The 24,438-nt window shown below is 41.5% G+C and overlaps 1 protein-coding gene across 1 annotated transcript; it reads left to right on the top strand.

Annotated features, from left to right (window-relative positions):
• The first annotated feature begins 3,397 nt into the window (after positions 1-3,397).
• Positions 3,398-23,036, top strand: jupa (junction plakoglobin a). The gene is made up of 17 exons (XM_046046938.1): positions 3,398-3,456; positions 4,077-4,212; positions 14,325-14,374; positions 14,886-15,053; positions 15,158-15,411; positions 15,769-16,007; positions 16,322-16,523; positions 16,891-17,035; positions 17,218-17,321; positions 17,427-17,765; positions 18,376-18,528; positions 18,698-18,817; positions 18,913-19,063; positions 20,209-20,330; positions 20,618-20,657; positions 21,386-21,526; positions 21,959-23,036. Exons 3-16 carry the CDS (start codon positions 14,362-14,364, stop codon positions 21,517-21,519), a joined length of 2,184 nt encoding a protein of 727 aa, XP_045902894.1. The 5' UTR covers positions 3,398-3,456; positions 4,077-4,212; positions 14,325-14,361; the 3' UTR covers positions 21,520-21,526; positions 21,959-23,036.
• Positions 23,037-24,438: the final 1,402 nt, after the last annotated feature.

The following is a 24,438-nucleotide window of genomic DNA, read 5'->3' as shown; positions in this document are numbered from 1 at the left end:
TCCCACCCTGCGGCGTTATGGAAATTCCCCCTCACCGAGTCTGGATTTAATAAACACCAAATGCGACAAGTGAACAACCGACCAGTCTATGAAATGACAGTAAGAGGTACATAAAGGGGAACAGATTCAACTTACATGTTTCTTTCATTCGTGTCTAGTCAAAGTCGTAGTCGGCTCTGAAATTTGCTGAAGCAAACTTGGTGCTCAGCTGTCACAACGGCTGGTCTGCTCGGTGTTCCATTGGGTCATCTTGAAAGCGAGGCATCATGGGACATGTAGTTCTTCAAAGTAAGGCATTTTTTTTCCCTATTACATAGCAGTAGAGTTTCTAAAAAGGCAGCCATTTGTGATGAACCTGACCATCTGGGGATGTCTATTAGTAACATAAAATGATAGCTGTAGTCTTATAACTTGCCCTATATTTACTGTAATATATATTAGAGGGTGATTGACTCCTGGAAATTAAGCAAGGCTCTATAGTAGTAACTGGTCACATGCTAAGTATTTTAAGCCAGCGAAATCACATCACACAGTGCAGTTATATTTTTGGGTAGTACTATCAGACAGAGAAGGATAGAGCTTGCACAGAGTATGTGTCAGGTGCCAAACCATCGTCACTAACTGCTGGAGTTAATCACTATAAGTACTATACATATATATATATATATATATACACACACACACACACACACACACACACAATTTAGCAAATGAGGTGTTGATGTCCTTCCATATCTCAAGCAGACACCCTTCCACAACATCTGTCTGATTGTTAGTTATTTTCAGCTGCCTCTCTTACTTTATCTGAATATTCCCAACTGTTGAGGGCACCCACGTGTGACTGGATCAAATGCTGAGCTATTTTAACCCTGAGAGCCAACCACCAAGGCTGAGAATGTGCACAGACATACTGTGCACACCCTCCCAACCTCCAGTCTTGCTCTGCACTGATTGTGTGAGTCTCTGTCTACCTCTAGTGGTAAAAGTCTGAACAGATAGATTGTGGCCACCATTGTAATCTAGTTCAAAGATGTCTTGCTCAATTATTTGTTAAGTTTTGTGGCTGGCTGTTTACATTCAGTTTACAATTAATAGAATTATATTATGGGGTACAAAAAAACTTTATCGGACTTGAGTGGGGATTGTTTTGTCTGCTGTTTCCAAAGTCAAAAAAATGAAACTGTCAAGCTCAGCTTCAGTTTGGAAAACCCTGTGACTCTTGGATTGAGTCTGGTAAAATTAAAACACCTTTATTAGTTGTATTTAATTTTCTGTTATGCTCAGTTTTACACTCATCAAAGTCTCCCACCCATAGTAAATGCTATAGCCTCTAAGACATGTCTGTACGCTCGAAGTGCCAGAGTATCTCTCTCTTCCACAGGTGGTCAACGGCAGCTCTACTGTCCATTGTTTTCCAAAACATTCCTCAGCAGACAGCCAACACTACACTGTCTGTGTGTCTTCCATTTGGAACCGATGATTAATAATTTACCACAGTCTTAATCAATCCAGTGAGCTACTGGTCTGCTCCAAGCCACTTCCTCTTCCAAGGACAATAGGGCCATTTCCTGTGGGGTGAGAAGCTGAGGACCAGAGAGAGCCAAACAGGCCAGTATTGTAAAGCAGGGATATCAGATCAGCGTGTGCCTGTAGAGTGAAAGACAGATTGGAGCGTACGGTGAGTTTCATGGTCAGTTTGCTGGGAAGTTACAGGAACCAAGTCGGCCACACACCAGCGCAGACATCTTTTTTACCCCTGCCTAGAAGATATCCAGAAAACTTCTTTGGAGGTATATCATCCTTTTTTAAATATATCTACGATGTGACATATTACAGAAACAGACGGCTATAAAGAGGATAAAGTGAATTTATATACAAGCTGTATCTAAACAGCCTATATTCTCAGTGAGAGAAATTCTTCTGAATAAAAACGACTGTTTTATTAAAGAAATGGACATCAAAAGCTAAATATTGAATGACTGCTGGAACCAAAAGGACAGGTGTATTTTTGACAGAGTGAGCATGAGCTGAAGTCCCACATGAATCCCACTCTTTTAACTCCTGGATAATTTTCGAAATAAAGACGCTGCTGTGTTCAAAACAAAGGCACCATTCATGTCACTGCTGCCGCTGTTTCCACTAGGATGTCTGAGAAAACAAGTCAAAGACATGTAAAATACCCGGAAAAGTAACAGTTTTGAGTGTATGACAATACGAAGGCACTGTTCCATTCAATCAATAGTCTAATAAACATCAAGCCCCTCAAGCAACACAAGACAAACCCAAGAGTGTAATTTGGGCCTGAGGCTGTTTTTTAAAGCGAGGCTGTCAGTCCACACATTCACTGACAAATATAATGGCCTATATAACCAGCAGTGGCCCGGCATGCCTTGTCCTCCTCCGTCCCTGTCTCTTTCATTCTCAGAGCTACAGATGATGACTGTCACAATGGCCATATAGGAGACAGCCGTGACAATATGCCCCTAGGCAGGACATAGTATCCAGCCTGACCTATCTGAGCCCGTCATCAAGGGTGTCACATATGCAGCTAGACAAGTTTCTGTTTTACATTTAACTGCTCCACCAGTGTCTATGGGTGGAGAGATGTCATTTCTTTTTTCTGCCATTACAGGTCTGAAATGAAATGAGGAAAAAAAACTGATAGCCTACATCTTTGCTGCCTGCAGTACTTTTTCAATTGCTTTGTTGTTGTCAAGTTTTTGTTTTCCTTTTTTTCCTGTGCAGGGAAGAGCACAGATATTAGTCACAGTGATGCTTAAGCACTTGCCCAGTTGGGCTCCCATCAATAAAGCTATGTAGTAGTAGTCATTTAAAAAAATCAGTTTAGCCATGAGTGTGGGACCTCTGAACCTTATGTCTTAAATGGAGAACTAATCTGCATCGTTTTGTCTTCCTTACAGTTCTTTGTAAACTATATTTTTTTTATGACTATATTCTGACTCTGGGACTGTCACAGGCAAAACTAAACCCTGTTTTTACCATGTGCTTTAAAACTCATGTAGCCTGATTAAACCAGTAGTGAGCCAAAGTTATCAGTGATCGATATTGAAAAGAATTGTTAGTTGCAGCCCTAGTCACTTTTATTTTTGTGATTTCACTGATTTCAAAATCCAGTTTTCAGCTACATGCCAACAGTAAATCACTAAAGAACTATGCGACACAAAGTTTTAACATGCCATGGTAGGTATTTATCTTTCACATGATAAAAAACATCTCCAAATATGTCATTCTCTCCCTCCCTATCGATACCTCCGAACAAACCACTGTCAGAAATGGAAGAAATGGAAAGATTGTGTCTGACACAAACATACACATAATCGATATAATCTGTTTCTCTCTCGCGTGGGCAGCCCCTCTGATGGCGTATCGTTTCCCGTCTGCAGTGACTCACGTCGTCGTCTGGTTCCGTGTTGCAGTCAAGGTGTGGTCACACAGGTGCGCGAAATGGTCTTTGTAGTCTCATTAAAATGAGAAACATAACGAATGAAAACACGAACATAATTGTTATATCAGCATGAGCCACTCAAGAGTTCTTAATACTTGACTATAGGCCTATATTAGACTCGAACTGAGCCGTAAGCTGTTAGTGTTAGTGTGTGATAGATAATATTTTCTTGTTCAACTAAAATGTCTGCAGTGCGAGTTGTACTTTGCTCTTGTCTGTTGATTTATCATATAGGATAGGCTACTAGCCTATAAGGGCTGTCTATATGCTATAGTTTACAACCATATGGCGGATTTAAATGTAAAAACATTTTAGACGTGTGATAAAGTTTTAAATGATATTTTTTGTATTTTTTTGTAAATCTATTGCATAGGCTATGGTCCCTTAAATGTTTGTGATACTAAGTTCAACATTTTCTCTCACATTAAAATACGCGCTGTTGTGTAAGGTCGTTTATATTCTCAGTTTATTTGATTGACTGCAGTTCCTCCTAACAATAAAACAAGCTCTAACGCCTGTCCCGGCGTGTGGAGCTGTGGCAGGGTGGGGTCGGGGTGAGGAGGGCGGAGTCTGGGCTGAGGAGACGCTTCTTTTACTAATTTTTGCTCAGAGGACTGTCGGCCGCCACTACCAGCAGCAGCGGAGAGAGTGAAGTGAGGAGAAATACAGACAAGTGTCCCTATCCTGAAGGAAACAACGCTGACCTGGAATAATATAAACCCGCGTGTGTCCGCGTGTTTCGACAGGTAAGACTCACTGAATGTATGTTCACTTTCTCCGACAGTTTCCAAACTGCTCATAGTGTCTTTGTCTCCGACGTAGCCTGTTTCTTCATTCTTCTTGCTGAGTAATTCGTATCCTGCTTTCTACGTGAGCGTGTGTTTCCGTGGGGTAATGTTTGCTTACATTTTTCATCTTTCGCTTACCTTGGTGCAAATCCACCCTTGGATTTGGAATTCATTTCCGCATGCCTCCTCAAACTGGCCACTGTGCCTGCTGCTGTTGTCACGGACCTCTCCAGCCCCCTAAAAGTTCGCCTTTTTACGTTAAACAGGTTGTTTTTGCAGTCCGTCGTGTCATAGAGCTCGTTCTGCCAATACATAAGGACGTTTTTGGCCCCATTATCGATCATTCAACTTGACGTCACTTGTCAATACAGTCCCACAGTGTCATTAGTGGTGTCCAAGTTTGCGCGTGCGTGTATACGCGTGTCCGCAGGTGAAGAGAGAACCATGGATTTTTGCTAATGTAGAGAATATCTTTCTATTAATAGAAAGAAATTTGGAGGTTATAGAATCTGTATCAGCGTGGTAATCTCTCACATAAAATTTTATGGACGTTGTTGGCCAAATAACAACAACGCATTTATTGTTCCAGCTAACTCATAAATCTAAACTCAAATAGAGCTGAGACAGAAAATGAATCGGCAGCTATTATTATAATCGATTAATCATTTAAGTACTTTTTATAAACTTTAAATTTTTATGTTAATTCAATTATAAGTTGAATACATTATTGGGCTGTCCCTCAGACAAAACATTTGAAGATGTCACCAACAGAGTTTTCTGACATCTTGAACACCACCAGGTTGATTAGCACATTAATTGATAATGAAAATAGTCATTAGTTGCAGCCCTGAACTTAAATATCTGAGCTCAAACAATAGTAAATAATACAATGAGCTAATTGTGTGTGGGGGAGTAAGTTCTTGTTCACACACATCTGTAATGACAGTGAAAAATGAATCATATTCCTTATTATATGCCTTGGTGTTTCTAAAGCTTCCAGCCACTCCCACACCGCTGTTCACACCAGCAGTGAAGTCTCCAGGTGTTTCCAAATCTTCCATGATGTCACTATCTTAGTTCGGACATGACAGGACAGCAGTTTTTCAATCCTGCTTAGTGACTGCCGGTGCACACATTTCTTTCATTAGATTTCATGAGTAAATCCTCTGAAATCAGCATCCATTTTAAAAGACTTTTATCTTATCCGCTTTTTTCTTATCCGATTATGTAATTTGTGGTGTCCTCCGCTGCCAACTTTAATATCTGTTAAGGTCAACTTTGACATGGGTCACATTTGGAATTAGAAGTTAAACAGCTTTTCTTCAAAACTTGGAGCATTAAACACAAAATCACATTACATTACTGTTGTTCTATTGTTGGAATTATCTGCAAGTAACACCATCACAAAGCACCAAGAAATGGCGCCAAACAAGTTTGTGGCATCCAACTTGTTTCCAGACTAATGCGTCCAGCTGGGGTTGTTGAATGTGTGTCAGATTGAAAAGGACCGGGTGCCAATACTTTCTGCCAGTCAGGCCTCCACCGAGCTCGCCCTGGGTCTGGGTCATCAAGTAGTGCAGCAGCAGACAGCACCCTAGTTGGAAAGCTGTTCATGTCTGCCCTCGGGGAAGAGGGCGGATGGGTGGTGGGACGGCGGCGGGTGGAGGAGGGGTAGGGGGGTGACTTACTGTAGATTTCGTAGCTACAGCTGTGGTGGCACGGTGCTAATCTCCCCCCTCCTGCTTAATACCGTGATACTGTCCTACATTTGTAGAGCAAGAGGCCAGGAGATCCTTCAGTTTATAAATAGGTCTACACTTTGCAAAGGGGATTACTGTATGGCATATATCCTAACCTCTTTGTTTAGCTTGAAGGATTTCTTTTTCTGTGGATTCACTGGTTTACCTCTCCCCTGTTCAGTGGTGCCTTACGGAGTACTTTCCAGGGGCTCAGTTACAGCCACTCGGCGCACGTTGTGTGACCTGCTCTGTGTCTTACTGTTCCCATGGAGAAAGGGACGCAGAGAGATAACGTTTCCCGTCAGCTACGATAGGGGTCTTTATGGTTGAAGTCAAAAGGGAGGCGGTGTGACGGCATCAAAATCTCCACGGGGGTTAACTTCAGAGGACCTATTCATCAGACAATGCTGTCATCAAACCAAAGCAGATGTATTCAACCCTGCTGCCTCCTAGACACCCAGTGCTCCATTATTATTATTATTATTATTATTATTATTATTATTATTATTATTGTTATTGTTATGATCAAACGTAATGGCAAGAAGGTTATCATTCACTAGGTAAACCAGGCAGGTGCAACTTAACACTAGATTTAACGGGGGGGGAGGCTTTCATTAAGTCAAGCCAAATAATTTCTCTTTTGTTTAGGATGAATACAGTAATTAAATACTTGGCAGGATCATCCAGAAACAATCATTTATCTAAATATTACTGCTGTGACTGACAAAAGATCAAATCAGAAGCTTCTAGCAGAGCACAGTAGTATAATGCTGAGCAAGTAAAGCTCACACTGCCCAGCTGAACCCATGACAGTCACTGAAATGAATTATTTACCTTCAGCAGTTCTCTTGGCTAGAACAAAAGAAGACAAGAAAATGTCCCTTACATAAAATGTCAAAGGCCTAATGGCTGTTTCTTTCCATCACTAACACTTAAAAGCTGTATTTATGTCTGCCAGGTTGGTGATTTCAAGTCAACTCTTATCAAAGCTCTCCTCAAAACACCCAGTTTAACAACATGCTTGAAATTTCTGAACCCTACTGTTTTCTTCATAAATGCATAACCATTGATAATTTTTTAATTCCTGCCATCCAAGCAGGGAGGGAGTGAACTAGATTCCAGCAGTGACTCAAAAGATAAAGTTTTCACAGTTGGATGATTTGGCTGAGTTGTACTTCTCAGCATAGTGACTCTGATGAGTCCTGTGGTGTCTGTTTTTCTCCTCCTCCCTGTCCCTTAATTACACTTCTATGAGAGATTGAGGACAGTAAGGGCGTGGTTGGATATCACCAGGGAAGCTTGACTTGTTGGATGCGCAACATCTCACAAGGAGGTTAATTTTGCATATCGTCACTGTTGTGTGAAAATCTCATAACTAACTTTTTTTGTTGTTGTTATTTTCTCTGTTTCACTGCTTTTGATGGATGTCATGCTCTTCTGGGTTAAGAAAGTTGTGCAACCCTGGGGCCTCTGAATACTTTACAAAACACTGGATAAACTGAAAAATGCATGGGCGTTTTAGACAATCAAGGCTGTTATTCTTCTTTTTTCATTTCTTTTTTGTTCCTTTAAAAGTTGACATTTTGGAGGTTATTATGACAGCCGCAGTATATGAAACAAATGACATGACTGTCAGAGTAAGCCACTCAATTTTTAATAGTGCTAGACTTCACTCTTCAGATATTTGGATTTTATGTAATTCTTTTATTTTGGTTGTGGTTTTCATAAAGGTAAACAAACTGTGAACTTGAACTGGCTCCAGAGGAGCGCTCTATTCTTTTGGGTCCCTTTAGACTTTTGCCCTGCTCTCCAAAGCACCCCCCCCCCCCTCCCACTCCCTTGTGCCTCTAATCTCCCTGAAAAATTAATCATCTGTCACATCGCCTCAGTGCACAGCCGCACACCGATGCGTAGCAGTGGCAGTTCAAGAAATAACTCCCTGTCAGGCAGGGCTTTGGATGCAGCGTTGGCCACCAAACTTGGCCAGTGAACACACAGAGCCATGTTGATGTGCTTCAGCCTTTTTGGTTGCATCCAGTGGGGACACTTGAGACCCGGTTTCCTTTTCACTCTAACAGCAGTCAATGGGACAATGCGGCTACTCTTTTCCTCTCTACCCCAAACAAAGTAACACAGAGGCTCTCTGTGCTGTATCAGAGACTTAGTTCATCCTCTTCTTTCCTATCGTCAACCAAACAACATGGAGAGAGGGCCACGTCTAGACTAACTGTAAGGCCAAAGACAAACCATTGCCCTAAAAACACTTTCTTCACCCAAAAACCAGGTAACAGGGCATCAAATGTTCAAATACTTAATTTCTATAAGAATACTTGGGAGATCTTTTATGATGTATTGTTCTCCTGATATGGAAGACAATCTTTGGACATACCTCCTACAATGTAATGGACCATTTTATGAACTTTGATGCTTTGCTAATGAGGGTTTATTGCCACACAGGGTACACGCCTTTTTACTTGTTCCCTCCTTCTTTATCAGCTTTGTGTAATCTGATCCTGCTCTGCAATCGGGCACCTCCTCTGAGACTGCTCACATTTCCTTTGATTTACAGAGAGATCCCACAGGGAGTAAACAACTACACAACACACACACACACACACACACACACACACACACACACACAAGTTTACAGACACTATTCTGCATCCACTGGCTTAATTCAACTCATTAAAGTAGCTGCAATAAATCAACTGACAGATCTAGGGCCTTTATCCATTCTGCTGTTTATTTTATTCATCGGCGTGCTGACTGTGGTCGACTGTGTTGTTGGGAATGTTTCCAGATCAGGCCAGGAAGGGGAGCATGCTGTGCTGTATCTGCCACGTTTAGACAATTTCACTTAGTGTGTTGCTCAAGTGCACACCAGCAGTATCTCATTGTCTGTTCCTTCTCTGTGGCTCTTGGCATGCCAGCGTTGCTATGGTCTGGATTTTATCAACTGCTTGTTACAGACAATTGACAAATGCTCTCTCTCAAAGAGTGAGCGCTTTTACAAAATGTGGACTTTGAAAACGTGTTCTTTCTGAACGCATGACGTGATACAGCGTATGTAGGGACAGTTGTGAGCGTACAGCTTCTCCTAATGAACTTCCCCTGTCTGACCAGACAGCCCAGCAGTGATGGTGAGTCAGATCATGTTGACCACCACTTCCTGTCACCCACCACAATAAATCCATTAGCTGTGCATCACTTCACATCCTTCCTTATTGATTTATAACAAACAGCTATCCAGTTAGCCCCTGCTGCCTCCATTACACTGCCATAACGGCTAGTGTTGTGTGGTTTTGGGACCAGGAAGTTTTGTGGTGGTCTTAAGGTGTATCCCATTGGGACAGCTGAATCTAGACTCTGTGGAGAAGACATGCAGAGAGCACATTGAAGGCTCATCTGGCTGCCATGGGGGGGGGGGGACTATATGTCGAATAGTTGATCTGTGCAGATGGTGCAGGAAGCTTTACAGATGTGTGGGAACATAATCTGCTTTATTTGTGTGTCCGTCTAAGCATGACATTAGCAAGCCTGTTAATAATCACAGACTACCAGATGAGGTTAAGTTTCTACGACAAAGCCGTAATGTTCTAACAGCCATGAGAATGTACAATTTAATATAAAAATAAACAAAAGAAATTTGGTTTTTTTTTTCTCAAGTAGTGATTTAAATGGTTATTTTGGTATTTTTAAAACTGGGCCCTATTTTCACATTTTGGGGTTGAAATGACTAGTAGTTATAGGTTAAGTTTTGAAATACATTAACCGCAAATCTGCTGCAGTGGCTGCAACATTTTCCTTTCGTGCAATTGCACCCATCAAAATTCCGTCCACAAAAAGTGCGACCCTTTTATAGGGTATCTTAGGTCTTTTTCAACCTGGACATTATTTTCCTGTGTTTTTGTGTCGGTGTGATTAATTAAGGCAACATTTTTTTTTAAATTGGTCTAGTATTGAGCGAACGCCCCGTCAAAATACATCCACTAAAGTGCTTGTTTTTGCCACAGACAGGCTCATATTGTTATTACAATTACAATCTGACAACCTCTACAGAGATGGACCATTCTATTAAAGAGTAAGATCATTTTTGTTAAACTAGAAACGGTCACTATTTTGCTCTTATTAAATCTACCAGACTCCAATGATAAAATAGTAATTTTACCTCACTGAAGAAAGTAATTGCTGGTCTACCTCTGCCTCAGTTTGTTAATTTATTTGTGTAATTGTGGTGTTTTAAGGGTTAAAACAAAACCCCAAAATCACACAATAACACAAACTAACCGATCGAGGCAGAGGTAGACCAGCAACTCCTCCTGTGTTCAGTGAGGTAAAATTGTCCCAGGAAGGTCTCACAGACGTGTGGGGAAAATAGGGTCCAGGTTGAAAAATACCAAAGTTACCCTCTAAAGGAATGGCTCGGCATTTTGGGAATATCCTCATTCACTTTCTCTCTCATGTCGGAGTGGTATCAATCTTCTCACCTAACTCTTGGCAAGAGTTCAAATATTTCAATGCCTTTACACTTGATACTAATTTTGCAAGCTTAATCTTCTCAAGCACGCATGTAAAAGCAGAGTGGACGGCAAAGGCCCGTTGGCATGTTATTTACGCCCCTGCCTGCCAAAAAGGCATGAGGCTAAATAACAAATCACTGCAAACTCTGTAATTTATGTGAGGAGCCACTCTGGAGTACGACCAGACTACATCTCCAGCCCCACTGGGCCTCTTCCCTGACCTGATTCGTTCCTGCTGTGATTCAAAGAGGAGCTTAGGCTAACAAAGTCAAAATCTAGCCAGCTAGAATGTTTTTCATATCCATAGTGAGTTTGTAACTACATAGCTTGTTAATTAATGGCAGGATATACTGAGAAGAAATGAAGTATCAGATCTACAGTTTAGCCCCTCTGGCCATTAGGTGTATTCAGCCTCGCCCAGTTCACTCATGCACCCATACACTGTGCCGCCACACCCTTCTTGTGAGCCTGTCACTGCTGGGGAGACACTCCCTGTCTCACAAGCCTGGGGCTCATCCTTTGTCACAGTGTTCATGTCGTCATAGTATTTGTTAGTTTCAGCAATTTATGAGTGAGTCATGAAATAAGATGTTCAGATGTTTTGTGGCGGAGTAAATAAGTGTGCACTTTCAGCACAAGATTTACACGTAGACACAGAACAGATTGAATATACAACATTAGCGTGGAATGTCACACTAGCATTTCAGGGGTGCTAACAGTATCCATCTCAGCTTTTCTGTTGCAACTTGTTCACTGGCAGCCTTCACTGATCCGCATTCCTGGTTTTACTGTGCTAGGGTTTTTTTTTTTTGAGGGGGGAGGGGTTGGAAGAAGCCCACTTAAGTCATCGACAGAGGCTGTTGCCTAACAAGATAGTGGGAGGTTGATGGGTGTGAGATGTTTTCCTGAGTAAAAAGTGTGGCTTCCATGTTACTGTGTGTTTGTGTGGGTGGGTGGATGGATGATTGTGGTCATCGTGGTGACAAAGCAAGGTACAGTGAGAGTGAAAGGATGTGTCATTCATTAACTGGAAGAGAGCAATGTCCAATCAGAGGTACACTATACAATCTACAATGAACAATGGGGGAGGGATCAGCAGATAAGCCTCAGTACAAAGTTTTTATGCTGACCTTTAGTTTATCTATGCTGTATAATATTTTAAATAAAACTTTCTAGGATTTTCTTAGAATTTCTTGGCTCATACTATGGTTGTGAGCATTGTGGGGAAGGGAAAACCCAGAAGAAAAACACCAAAACAGTTATGAGAAAACCCAAGAGGCAAACGACACTTATCAGTAAACAAGTAAGCATAGCTTCAGACATCAAATGGGACAGCAGATAAAACCCCCACAGAGTTTCGGTTACCTAGGCAATATGCGGGGCGTGTCCCAGCATTGCAACAGTTGGCTGAACCCACTGCCTCGCCCAGGAAAACAAAGACTACACAAACACTGTCCCTGATTTACAGAGAACAGTGGGGACATGGTGTACATGCTTAAAACAAAGTCACGTGGGCTTTGTTTTGTAGTTCGTTTGTTTTTAAAGCCCTTTGAAATATGTAGAACTTAAAGCTGACGTGTGTCTAGTTTATGGCAATTTATTCCCATTTCTATATTGATCAATGCATAGATAGCCAGTAGTTGCTTACCATCTTGGCATACAGGCTTCCCATACTTGTGTTTAAAAAGAGGCCACGCCTTGTCAGCATAGTTTCAGTCTGTGCTCTGGTGAGTCAGTGCATAAGCTGTGAAGTAGCATGTAGCTGCAAGCACAGACGGCCCTTTCGGGCCTGGTCCTGCATGATCTCATGCCAGACTGACATAGCTGAAACTAACTGATCTGCTGCTCCCTGTGAAGATGAGCATCAGATAAGCATATCTACAGGTGAAAGTATTCTGCATTTGACACATGCATGCCCCAAAAAATATTTGGATACTTGCAAATGTTTTGCTAGTCGATTAAAGTGCCAAAGAGCGAAAACTAAGGACATACACTAATGAATAACATGCAGTAGTAGGAAAAAAAAATTACTGGGGCTCGCATACTATTGTCTGTTTCTTCAGACAAATCCCCCACACACAACATGATGCCTAGGGGAGGAAAAAGTGGTATAGTTCTGAGGGACTAAAACGACATCAACAACAACACATCCTTATTACATTGTTAAGTTTTGCTAGTATGAATTTGTTTCATCAAGTGTGAGCAGAGGTAAACGTGGTAATTTAGGGGTTTATAGCTCATTTTGTGCCAACACAGCAGCTTGAGATTGGGGCTTTTAGCCCAGACTTGTTTCATTAGTAGTAAAGACGGAAGATAAGCATAGCATCAAGCTATAACCAGCTGTCGTACAAAAGAGCCTCAAGGATGGCAATAATTTCCCCTCTTTTTGTCAGTTGAAGCCTCTATTTGTTGACTTTGCTGTGTGTAGAACACCCCCCGGTAGTTTCAGTGCATCTGCAGCGCCGGCAGAAATCCGCTAACACACTCTTACATGTACAGACACACACATGCAAAAGCACAATGCACCCCTGCAATGTGCTCAGCAAAGAATCCTATCAGACGTCTGTAAACACTTGTAACCAGCATAGTGAATGCATTGTACTGTGTCGGTCATATGTCACATGCAGTGGCAGGCAGCTATTATGGATGCAGATTTGTCTGTGATGAAGAGGATTTCTGTGGTGGGTAACATTCGGGCTGTAGAAACATGAATTGTGGTTATTTTTGGTTCTGTGGAGCCTCAAAACAAGGAAATTTTGAAGGACTGTCTGTATTGTAGTCTTCATTTTAAGATTACAAATTACAATTTATAATAAGGAAGGAAATCTGACAAATACGACAAAATCAAATTTAGTTACATGGATATTTCATGAATGTTAGATGTAATTTTTGAGAGTCCCATATTGTTGTTCTGAAAGGAAGTAAAATGCATTTGCTTCTTTTCATAAACTCTTTTAAAAAGTCTGGCATGGACAACCCAGTATTGACATTTATGCTTACTTTTTTATGTAAGCACAGAATAAAAATGATTATTTCACTATGAAAAACACGAAGATGTGCGGACTGAATACCTGAGTAAATGTAGCGAGAAGAATGATTTTTTTTTTTTTTTTTATTAGGAATTCAAGATAATAGGTGGTGTCGAACAAACACGCACCAACAAGTAAGCATGTCAGTTATGCAATCTGGAGCACTGTGAAAATAAAACTATAGCACACAACATGCCTTAGGATTTCAGATTACTAGAAACCTATTTAATGTGACCCAGAAGGCAAGTAAGTGTTACAAATGGTATGTAGTACTATTTAAAATTAAGACAAACAAAATTTAAAGACAAGCTGCAGGCATTTTCTTGGAGGTTTAGGCGTGTGTGTGTGTGTGTGTGTGTGTGTGTGTGTGTGTGTGTGTGTGTGTGTGTGTGTGACATGCGCACGCTCAGTGGAGTCAAAACCTGACGAGCAGGTTCCTGATTGCCATGCGTCAGCAGCAGGCTGCTCCCACGGCTGTATGGGTGGAGGCCCGAGGTGAAAGGTCACTTGGGCTGGCTAGCATTCCTGACTTATAGCTGTGTCTCCGCCCACTTCACCCTCCCACCCCCATGAGCTGCTCTGTGTTGTCATTTTCAGGTCAGGGTGCACGGCTCTTGTGAGCTGTCATACTCTGGTGGAATATAAAATCTCAATGACAGCCTTGTGCAAGAGAGCAGAGGCCTCGCTGTGATATTTATTAATTCATGGAAAGAGCCACTAAAGTTGATCATCATCATTATAGCGGCAGAAATGTTGACTTTGGCTTTCTTTGTGTTTTTTAGGTTTGCTCCATCGTTGTTTTGATAACGGGAGGCAAGGATGGCAATGCGCAGTGAGTAATTCTCAATTCAGCTCTTGCTTTTAAACATTTTTATGCATTTTATTGAAATTCTGCCAACTATAATAATCTAGTGATTTTCTGCTGTTTTTTTTTTTTTTATATTTAGCTTGTCCATTTTTATGTTCACTTTGGTCTTTCTTACCTCATTCTGCGATACATTTCAAGGAAACTGTTGAACATTTTGATCATGACCTTTCCTACTTCCATCTATTGTTATTGTATGTATTTATTTTGAGGTCACTTCCTTAACACAAGCGATAACTAAAGGTTACTTCTATTAAAGGGTTCCTTTTTTATGTGGCATAGAAGAAAAACACTGGTCCACAGGGGAGAAAAATAGTGGCAAAACACACACTTTGTTTTTTATTGTTGGTAAATATTGGAATAAAATATAATAGCAGGGCACCACCCATCACTCCATCTTTATCAAACTTGTAAATAAGATAATGACATGGGTCCAACACCTCTGACATCCCACAATTCCTCTCTCTGTGCTTGGCAGTGAGTGAGGCTGACGGTGGTGTGGTGAAGGTGGCAGAGTGGCAGCAGACAATGTATGGCTTAGACTCAGGCATCCAGTCTGGAGCCACCACAGTCAGAGATGACGACGGCGAGTATACCACCTCCAAGCACTACACCATGACTACCACTGTCACAAGGGAAGAGCCCGGTAAGACGACAAGCAATGGCCAGACCAGCCAATATGCATATATACTATAGCTTTTGCCTTAATTACATGTGGCCTGTCATCTTCATCTTCTCGCTTCTTGATAGACCTGGATACCCAGTACACTATGACCAGAGCCCAGCGGGTGCGGGCTGCGATGTTCCCAGAGACGCTGGAGGGAGGCACTACCATCTTGTCGACTCAGACAGACTCGTCCCAGATGACCAACGTCCAGCGGTTGGCCGAGCCCTCCCAGATGCTCAAGACAGCCATCATCCATCTGATCAACTACCAGGACGACGCCGAGCTGGCCACACGTGCCGTGCCTGAACTCACCAAATTGCTCAATGATGAAGACCAGGTGATGAACGTAGAAGCACGCACGCAGTCTGAATTACAGTATTTTAGTAATGTTTGCTGTTAACAGTATTGGATACATCATTAAGGATCTTATGACATAATTATATTGAGTTATTACTGTTGGACAAAACCTGATATCTTTATGAAAATAAATAAACTCACGGTGTCTTCTATCTATTTTCATAATGAATTAAGCCATTTATCAAGAAAAAATGCCACTTACTGGTCCCAGCTTTTATTTGCTGTGTTTCTCTGTTTTGGGGGTTTGAAAAGTAATGGTAATTTGAAGCCATTGTCTTGAACTTTAACATCTGGTATCTTGTATTTACTTTTCCTTAACCCTTTCATTTCTCATCAGGTGGTGGTCAGCAAGGCAGCCCAGATTGTCAACCAGCTTACGCGCAAGGAGGCGTCGCGGCGTGCGCTGATGCAGTCCCCTCAGATGGTGGCAGCGGTGGTGCGGGTGATGCAGAACACAAGCGACATGGAGACAGCACGAGCCACAGCCAGCATCCTCCACAACCTGTCTCACCAGAGAGAGGGCCTGCTCTCGATCTTCAAGTCTGGAGGCATCCCTGCTTTGGTCCGCATGCTCAGGTACTTTCAGATGAGAGAAAGGGACATAACTTATGATTAAATCCTGGTTGTTGTCTCAGTTGCTTAAATATGTTGGGAAAATTTTATGTATTAGTTAGTTGTATGAAAGGGACATCAACCCTAAAACACTGAAATAGTTTTAGAAAATAGCAAACCCCACTTTTTCTCTGCTGGAAAATCATATTGTTCCTGCCATCAGTTCTAATTTAAGCACATTAAGCACAGCAAAATTACTTACAATATCACTTGACATGTACTGAGAACAGGGAACACATCCAATGGACACACTTAACCCACCCATTTGTCCCCCTTAGCTCTCCCATGGAGTCTGTGCTCTTCTATGCCATCACCACACTCCACAACCTGCTGCTGCACCAGGAAGGAGCTAAGATGGCGGTTCGTCTGGCTGACGGCCTGCAGAAGATGGTTCCCCTTCTGAAGAAGAGCAACCCCAAGTTCCTGGCCATCACCACAGACTGTCTGCAGCTGCTGTCCTATGGCAACCAGGAGAGCAAGGTGTGTGTGTAATTGTCAGTGCACTTAATACAATGGCAGGTTCGCTTCGTTCCAGCCAAGTACTGTAATTTGAGACTGTTTAAGTTGTCGAGCTTGTCTGTGCATGTGTTTTGTTTTGGGTGTGGCATGTGAACAGAGTTGTTCAGGTGCTGGCACAGTGAGGGTATGGGTGTGATTCTTTATTGAGAATAGTAAAATGAGTGAGGATTAACTGGCGTTTATCTGCCTGGACAGGTCACAGCTTTGTGTTGTACATTGTAAACCAGAAGTGTTTCTTTAGAAAAGGATCCTGAGTGTTAAAAAAAGAGAACTTTCACTCCATCTGCACTTTATATACTCACACAGTCCTTCTCTCTCTCTCTCACAGCTGATCATCCTTGCCAACGGGGGCCCCGAGGGTCTAGTTCACATCATGAGAAACTACAACTATGAGAAGCTGCTGTGGACCACAAGCCGTGTGCTCAAAGTCCTGTCTGTGTGCCCCAGCAACAAACCCGCTATTGTAGATGCCGGTATGTAATATATGTGTTCTGTGTGAGCACCCACCTGTGTATACAAGGTAGTCACACAGGTGTGTCAATTTGTTGTTATCTCAGCTGTGACTAATGGCATCTTGTCAACTGCATAGCTACATGACAGCAATTTATGAGATGTTGCTGAGAGATGAACGACCTAACTTCTCTGTTCCCTGCAGGTGGGATGCAAGCCCTGGGTAAACACCTCACAGGCTCCAGCCAGCGTCTGATGCAGAACTGTCTGTGGACGCTCAGGAACCTGTCTGATGCTGCTACCAAGCAGGTCGGGGTCCACACTCACTCTTTTCTTCTCCTCTTCCAGAAATTCAGGTATTTTTTTTATTTCTCTTTGAGTAACTGTCTGAACTCATTCTCTTCTTGATTCCAGGAGGGTATGGACAGCCTGCTGCAGGTGCTGGTTGGCCTGCTTAGTTCAGACGACCTCAACATGCTTACCTGCGCCACCGGCATCCTGTCAAACCTCACATGCAACAATGCCCACAATAAATCACTGGTTGCCCAGAGCAACGGCGTGGAGGCACTGATCCACGCCATATTGCGTGCCTCTGAGAAGGAGGATGTGACTGAACCGGCCGTTTGCGCTCTGCGCCACCTCACTTCACGCCACCAACAGGCTGAGCTGGCGCAGAATGCTGTGAGGAACCACTACGGCATCCCCGCCATCGTCAAGCTGCTCAACCAGCCCTACTACTGGCCTGTCATCAAGGTAGAGAGGAGGGAGTGATGGAGAGAAGGGTGGAGGGATAGTGAGCTTGTGGAATTATGTTCAGAAATCACATAATCATTAACTTATTTTTTGTTTCACCAATTTACATAGAGTGATGTGCAACCACAGTCTTTGAAATAAACATGATTTCATATGCTTAAACTCTTACAGGCCCTTAGGTGAGCCCATAGGTTGGAGATGAGTGTAGTCCTACTAAGACGAGGGAAAGATGGTGGGAAGGACTCCAAACAGGAAAGTGTAGATTGAAAGCAGGTGGTTTGAGTGAATGTAAGTTAAGGACTGTGAAGAAAACACATTGAGGAGTTAATGGGTTTGGTCCAAAGAGAGAGACTGGGGAGCACTAGACAGATGGAGAGAGGGGATGGCAGATCCGGCAGAAGGCCAGAGTCTCAGTCAGCCTGAAAGAGCATGAAATGCACATGACCGCAGGAACAGTATGTTTTACAAGACCAGGCTTTAGGGGGGAATAATACCATTTCATATGCCTAATGGAGAAGCTTGAAGTTGTTTGTCAGCCTTGTTTTACTTGCTCACCAATAAAAGTAAGCAGCATCATGACCGTATCTTTGCCTCTCCTCCCCGTCTGAAGGCTGTGGTTGGCCTGATCCGCAACCTGGCCCTTTGCCCAGAAAACCAGGCCCCTCTAAGGGACGCCGGAGCGATCCCCCGTCTGGTCAACCTGCTGATCAAATCCCACCAGGACGCCCAGAAACATGGTTCATCCACGCAGCAGACGTACCAGGTACATGAGAGGATGAAAGGATGCTTAAAGCCACTTATGAACTATGTGTGGGTTTAAGGGGTTGCGGAAATTAGTAGTTGTACTACTAATTAGTAGTAGTCGTGAATGATTTATGAAGTTCTGTATCCTCAAGTCACATTTATTCTGGTTTTTTTGTCCTTCTCCTCAGGATGGAGTGAGGATGGAGGAGATTGTGGAGGGCTGCACAGGAGCACTGCACATCCTGGCCAGAGATCCCATCAACAGAGCAGAGATCGCCAACCTACAGACCATTCCTCTGTTAGTTCAGGTAACGGAGGAAACTGACTCACACTCTCTTGTCTTGCTAATTAACTTCATTATGTTTGTTTTATTTTAACCAATTTTCTTCCTCCCCTTCTCCAGCTCCTCTACTCTCCAGTGGACAACGTGAAGCGTGTGGCGGCGGGCGTCCTGTGTGAGCTGGCCCTGGACAAACCGTCAGCTGAGGTCATCGACAGCGAGGGAGCGTCGGCTCCGCTGATGGAGCTGTTGCACTCCAACAACGAGGGCATTGGTAGGACATCCAGATAATGCACTGCGATTAGCTTACCGTAATGTAGCATTGAGTCATAGTTGGAAAGTAACAAAGACAATTTACTCAAGTGCTTTACTTACTGTAAGTGCAGTTTCCAGGTACTTCACTCTACATGACCATGTCCATTTTGCAAGACTGTATACTTTTACTCCTCTACATTTCAGAATGACATATTGCAGCCTACATTTAAAGAGTGTGATAAAATTATGAGTTAAACTGTTTTATAGTAACTGAAAGATACTAAAGAAGTCTAGAAATAGCTACTCATGTCTTCTTCTATTACATATTTTATCATACTAATAATGTTATTCTGTTATGGTATTGTTAGTTTCTTGCTAAGGGTTAAATGAGAAGATTGATACCACTCATGTCTGGACGGTAAATATGCCAGCAGCAGGTTAGCTTAGCATGATCCACACAAAAGCTAGAAGATATACCATGTTAATTATTTGGCTTTGGAGATGCTGGTGCTGGACAAAGCCAGGCTAGCTGTTTCCGTATCTAGTCTTTATGCTAAGCTAAGCTAACTGGCCGCTCCGGCTTCATATGTTGCATACCAACATGAGAGGGTACTCAATCTTCTCATCTAACTCTTGGCAAGGAAGTGAATAAGTTTTTTTGTTTTTTTTTTTCCCCCCAAAATATTAAACTAATTTGCCTTTTTAGGTCGTTATTTTTCCTCATGACACTGTTTTGCTGGTCACATTTAAGGGAAATGTGTTAAGTGGCTTTTTATTAAATTTTAAATCATCAGGCTTAGCTATCTGAAAGTATGTCTTATATTACATTTACATATGCATGTACCATGGTTAAATTAAACAAGGCTCATTAACACACATGCAGAGATATGTTAATTCCACACGTTATATCTTTTATAATCGATGCCGTAAATAATAATACATCAGGGAGATAGATAGAGAGAGAGATAGATATATATAGATAGATAGATAGATAGATAGATATATAATTATTTTAAATCTACGAATCACACATGCAGTAATTGGCGTTGGCACTAACACTATTGTGTTTTCACTTTTACTTTATCCTTGAAAGTTTAACCTCAGGTGCAGTCCATACTGTTTCTCTTTCAATAGTCTCACAGTCAACACTTCTTTCCCCCTCAGCTACTTACGCTGCAGCTGTGCTCTTCCGCATCTCCGAGGATAAAAACTCCGACTATAAGAAGCGAGTGTCCGTGGAGCTCACACACTCTCTGTTCAAACACGACCCCGCTGCCTGGGAGATGGTGAGTGTCTGGCGCCCTCCACTGCCAGAACACGACACCTGAACAAAATGATTATTATTATTATTTCTTTATTTTTTTAAGACATTTTTTTTTTTATTCTATAACTCCCTGGGATTTTATTCATCTCTGCTCCTTTATATCATAGCAGTTATACATTTTGGAAAGCAATTGGTTTTTAAGAAACTTGATTATATGATTGTTAATAATACCTTAAGGACTATTAATAGGCTTTCTATATAAAAGTATTGGCTTTATTTGAAAATTGCCCTCTTGCGACTTCTTTGCAGGCCCACAATAGTGTCCCCATGGATGGACCCTATCCAGATGGTGAGTAACTATGGCTGAAATGTGCACATACAGCACATTCCTCAACACTGGGTCACTCCACCACAGGGAGCGACCACAGTGTTAAAATGCTTTACTCAGGTTGCTAACAGGTTGCCTCCCTGCTGAAAATAGTATTTATAGTTAAAAAATGGTTATTCAGTGACTGGAGCAGCACAGGTGTAACCTGCATTGATTTTTAATTCTTTCTTACTTTCATGTTGTCTTCAAATCAGTCACAAATGTACATACGAACAGAATACAGAATACGTCACTTCAGTGCCTGATTGTTTGTCATTCAGCCTTTGCCTTTTCTTTGTTTTTTTTCTTGAATCCTTTATCTCGATACATCACTTCTTATTCGTCACAGAAAAATCTAAAAGGTTTTCTCTCCATCAATCTCCTTCCTGGCGTTTCCTTGTCTGTGTTTGCGTCTTTCTCTTAATTCCCTTCCTTTCTTTCTCTTGACTTTTCTCCATGTATGGCCTTGGTATTTTCCGTCTCTCAGAGGAGAGAGACTCTAAGGTGAAAAGGGATCAGTTTCTCCTCTCTGCGATCACTTTGTTTCAAAAATGTGCCTAAAATGTTAAATGATTTCCACAAGCTTTCCATACAGCTGTTGCCACTATCATGACAGCAGCAGTAAATAAATTCTCCAAGTACACGGGAAGTTAAATGACACATAATCTATTGGTGCAAGTAAAAAAATAAAATGTTGTAATCTCTTGCAGAGCTGGATGCTGGTTTCCAAGGCTACGGAGGGTATGCAGCTGATGTTCCCATGGATGGCATGGACGGAAATATGATGCATGACGATTACCAAGGCAGCATGGCCTACGACAGACAAATGTACCCTGAGTACTGACCTAAAGGTGAGTACATGCAAACGTTACCTCAGCCAATCAGGATATGTTGCTTAAAAGTGAATTTAAAAAAAAAAAAAATTTAATCGGGACAATGCCCTGGCAACTTAAACAAAAACCCAACAACTGCCATTTTTTCAAGTCACCATAGCATGTCTGAACACAACAAGTACATGATACAAGAGTGTTAACTAACTTAATGAGAGCGCAGGAAAAAACACACAACTCTGAAATAAAAGTGTAAAAAAAAAAAACAGAACTGTGGCAGAAATTGCTCAGGTTGGGGCACATCGCTCATAGAAGGAATCTTGATTAAGAAAGTGGATTTTCAGGGCCTTTCAAGCCTACAGTCTACAATATAATAACTTTTAAACCACCCATCTGTGGAAGAGCTTCTCTTTGTGTTTGTGATCTCATCAGGTCTTTTTCCTCTTCTTATAGACCCACAGGTTGAAGAAAGGTGTAAAAGGAGGAGCTGATATAAAACATAATGGGACAAAGAAGAAGAGAATATAGTCATCAGTAGAGATTATTCCCTCTGCTTCCAGCCCGATGTAATATATGCAATTATCACTGAGTACGGGACTCGTAATCTTAACAGGGCTCAACTTTGTTTTAAAGCATACATTTGCTTATAATTCTGACAGTGACGATGCTTGTAGGTTTCTGCTAGAGAACCTTTAAAGAGTGTGTGTGTGTGCGCGTGTGAGAGAGTTTGTGTGTGCGCATGTGTTTGTGTGTTTATGCTTTTGGGTGGGTATTCTATGCCAAAGAGATTTTATTTTGTGAAGATAATCATTTAGCTTGGTTTTCTTTATTTTGTTTTTTAAGAAAAGGAAAAAAAAAGACCGTAATAATTGAAAACACTGCCAGAGGTGGCTCAACGTGCACGGTGCACTTGCTCACTGCTCTGTTTCTTCCTTAACGCCTTTGTAACAGACACTACTGTCTATGCTGTAGTTATGACACTATATACTGTCAACGTACTCCCGCTGCGACCCAACGGTTAAGATTCAGTGAAGAGTTGGTTAACACAGGCTCGTTCTTTCTCGTGGCACTAATTCAGTAGGAGTGGACAAACAAAGAGATATGGCGGCCTCTGCCAGAGAGAGAGAGCGCAGGTTGGGGCAGCCCCCCCACACCTATGTAATCAGCTAAGGGTGGATGACCAAACATGGTTGATTGTTTTAAGGAATTGTTTCTTATCTTTTATAAGTTATTCACTAGGAGCGGTTCACATAACCCGGCATTAATAGAATATTAACAAATATTTCATCTTTTATCATAAACTTAATTTAAAGGATGTGACTGTAATAATTTGCAGGAGAGCAACAACAACAATGTGGTTTTACAGGCGTGTTCAGCAGATTGACTGATTCATTAGCCAACACATGAGATGATCTAGTCGGGGGCAGCCCTACAGCTGGAGCAAACTACTGACAGGGAAATTTGTCTTTCTACTTCATAAGAGTTTTTACTGAAATTTTGTGTAATAAAAATAAAGGATATATTAAACATAGTATGGTGTCCATGTTTATTGAGTTGAAAAGGATTTACCTGTTTTCCAGTCCCTGTAAACTGAATGCACATTTTCAGTTTGCATCACTTTAATTCTGGAAAGTATTAATGGTGTGCAGTACAGTGTCTATCCAGTGCATTTTTTTCCCCCTGAGGAGGCATTTAGCCGTTTCCCTCGTTCAAATTCTTCTCTCAAACAGTAGTTGTGGATTGTTGAGTGTTTTATTTTAAGAAGTGCAGGTTTTATACTCAGGGACCAATTGCTTCATTCTAGCCTTGGGTGGAACAGGTCATTCAAAAGGGTGATTTCCGTTCATATAAAAGGTATTTCTAAGAAAATATTACGGCTTATTCATCCCATTGATGTGAGGCACTCCGTGTCACATTTTGTCTCTGAAGCAGCTGCAACAGGTTCATTTATGATCTGATGAATCAAACAGCATATTTACACTTAAAACCATATAAATTCATTGTTTTGGCTTATGTAAGTCTATAAACATCTGAAATAAATTCTGTTAGTAATATTCTCAGTAATATGAAACACCATCCTTTTCTCCTGTGTTAATAATTAACTTATATATAGGAGGTAAGTGGAATTGGTCTTTAAAAGAAATACTCAAAACAAAATCTGATGCTATGATGGAGGAAAGTTCTTTAGCCTACTTGTCTTGTTGCTTCCGTCACACCTGTTTCTGTTTCTACTGAGGCTCAGTATCCTCCATGTCTCTATTCCCTATTTTCACCAGATTACCTTTTGTCTTTTTCTCACCTATTCACCATTTTTGTTTTTCTTTCATCTGTTTTTCTAGTGATTCAGCTCTGTCTTTAAAGTTCTTCAATAGGAGCCAAAACTCAGTTCAAAGCATCTTACTGCTCCCCAGTGCTCTTCTATTTCTCTAGCCAGCACTGCCTCTGTGGCTCTGCTGAATATTTGCTTGATATTCAAATGAACAATTTTAATAAGAAAAATTATGTCTCTCCATCTCTTTTGGTTTCTGACTTTTCCATAATCATCCTTCAATTTGTACCTCCTTTTTGTAGCAAATGTTTGATGTTTGATACTGAAAAACGTTATTAGTCATCCAGTCATCCGTAACTGCAAAAAGGGAAAAAAAACACGTTACATACTGAGAAAATAGATTTTCTGTACAACTGAAAGCCTTTGCAAGGAATTACATTTTTCAAAAGAAAAAAAACTATAAAATGACAAAGATGAAGTCTAAACCTGTGGCTGGGACACCTGTAACAAGAACAAGAGGTCAAGGAGGACTGTGGCATCAGCGGATTTAATATTCCTGCTGGTCAATAATCAAGTAAGTAAGTGCTTTTGCATAGCATAGCATTTGTGTGGTTTTATTCAATTTCATCATGATTGTTACCATGTCCATATAGAAAATATATTA

The sequence above is a fragment of the Micropterus dolomieu genome, linkage group LG04 (assembly GCF_021292245.1).
Source record: "Micropterus dolomieu isolate WLL.071019.BEF.003 ecotype Adirondacks linkage group LG04, ASM2129224v1, whole genome shotgun sequence".
Lineage (NCBI taxonomy): Eukaryota > Metazoa > Chordata > Actinopteri > Centrarchiformes > Centrarchidae > Micropterus > Micropterus dolomieu.
The sequence above is the reverse complement of the archived record's forward strand: the minus strand, read 5'-3'. Positions and strand labels throughout refer to the sequence as shown.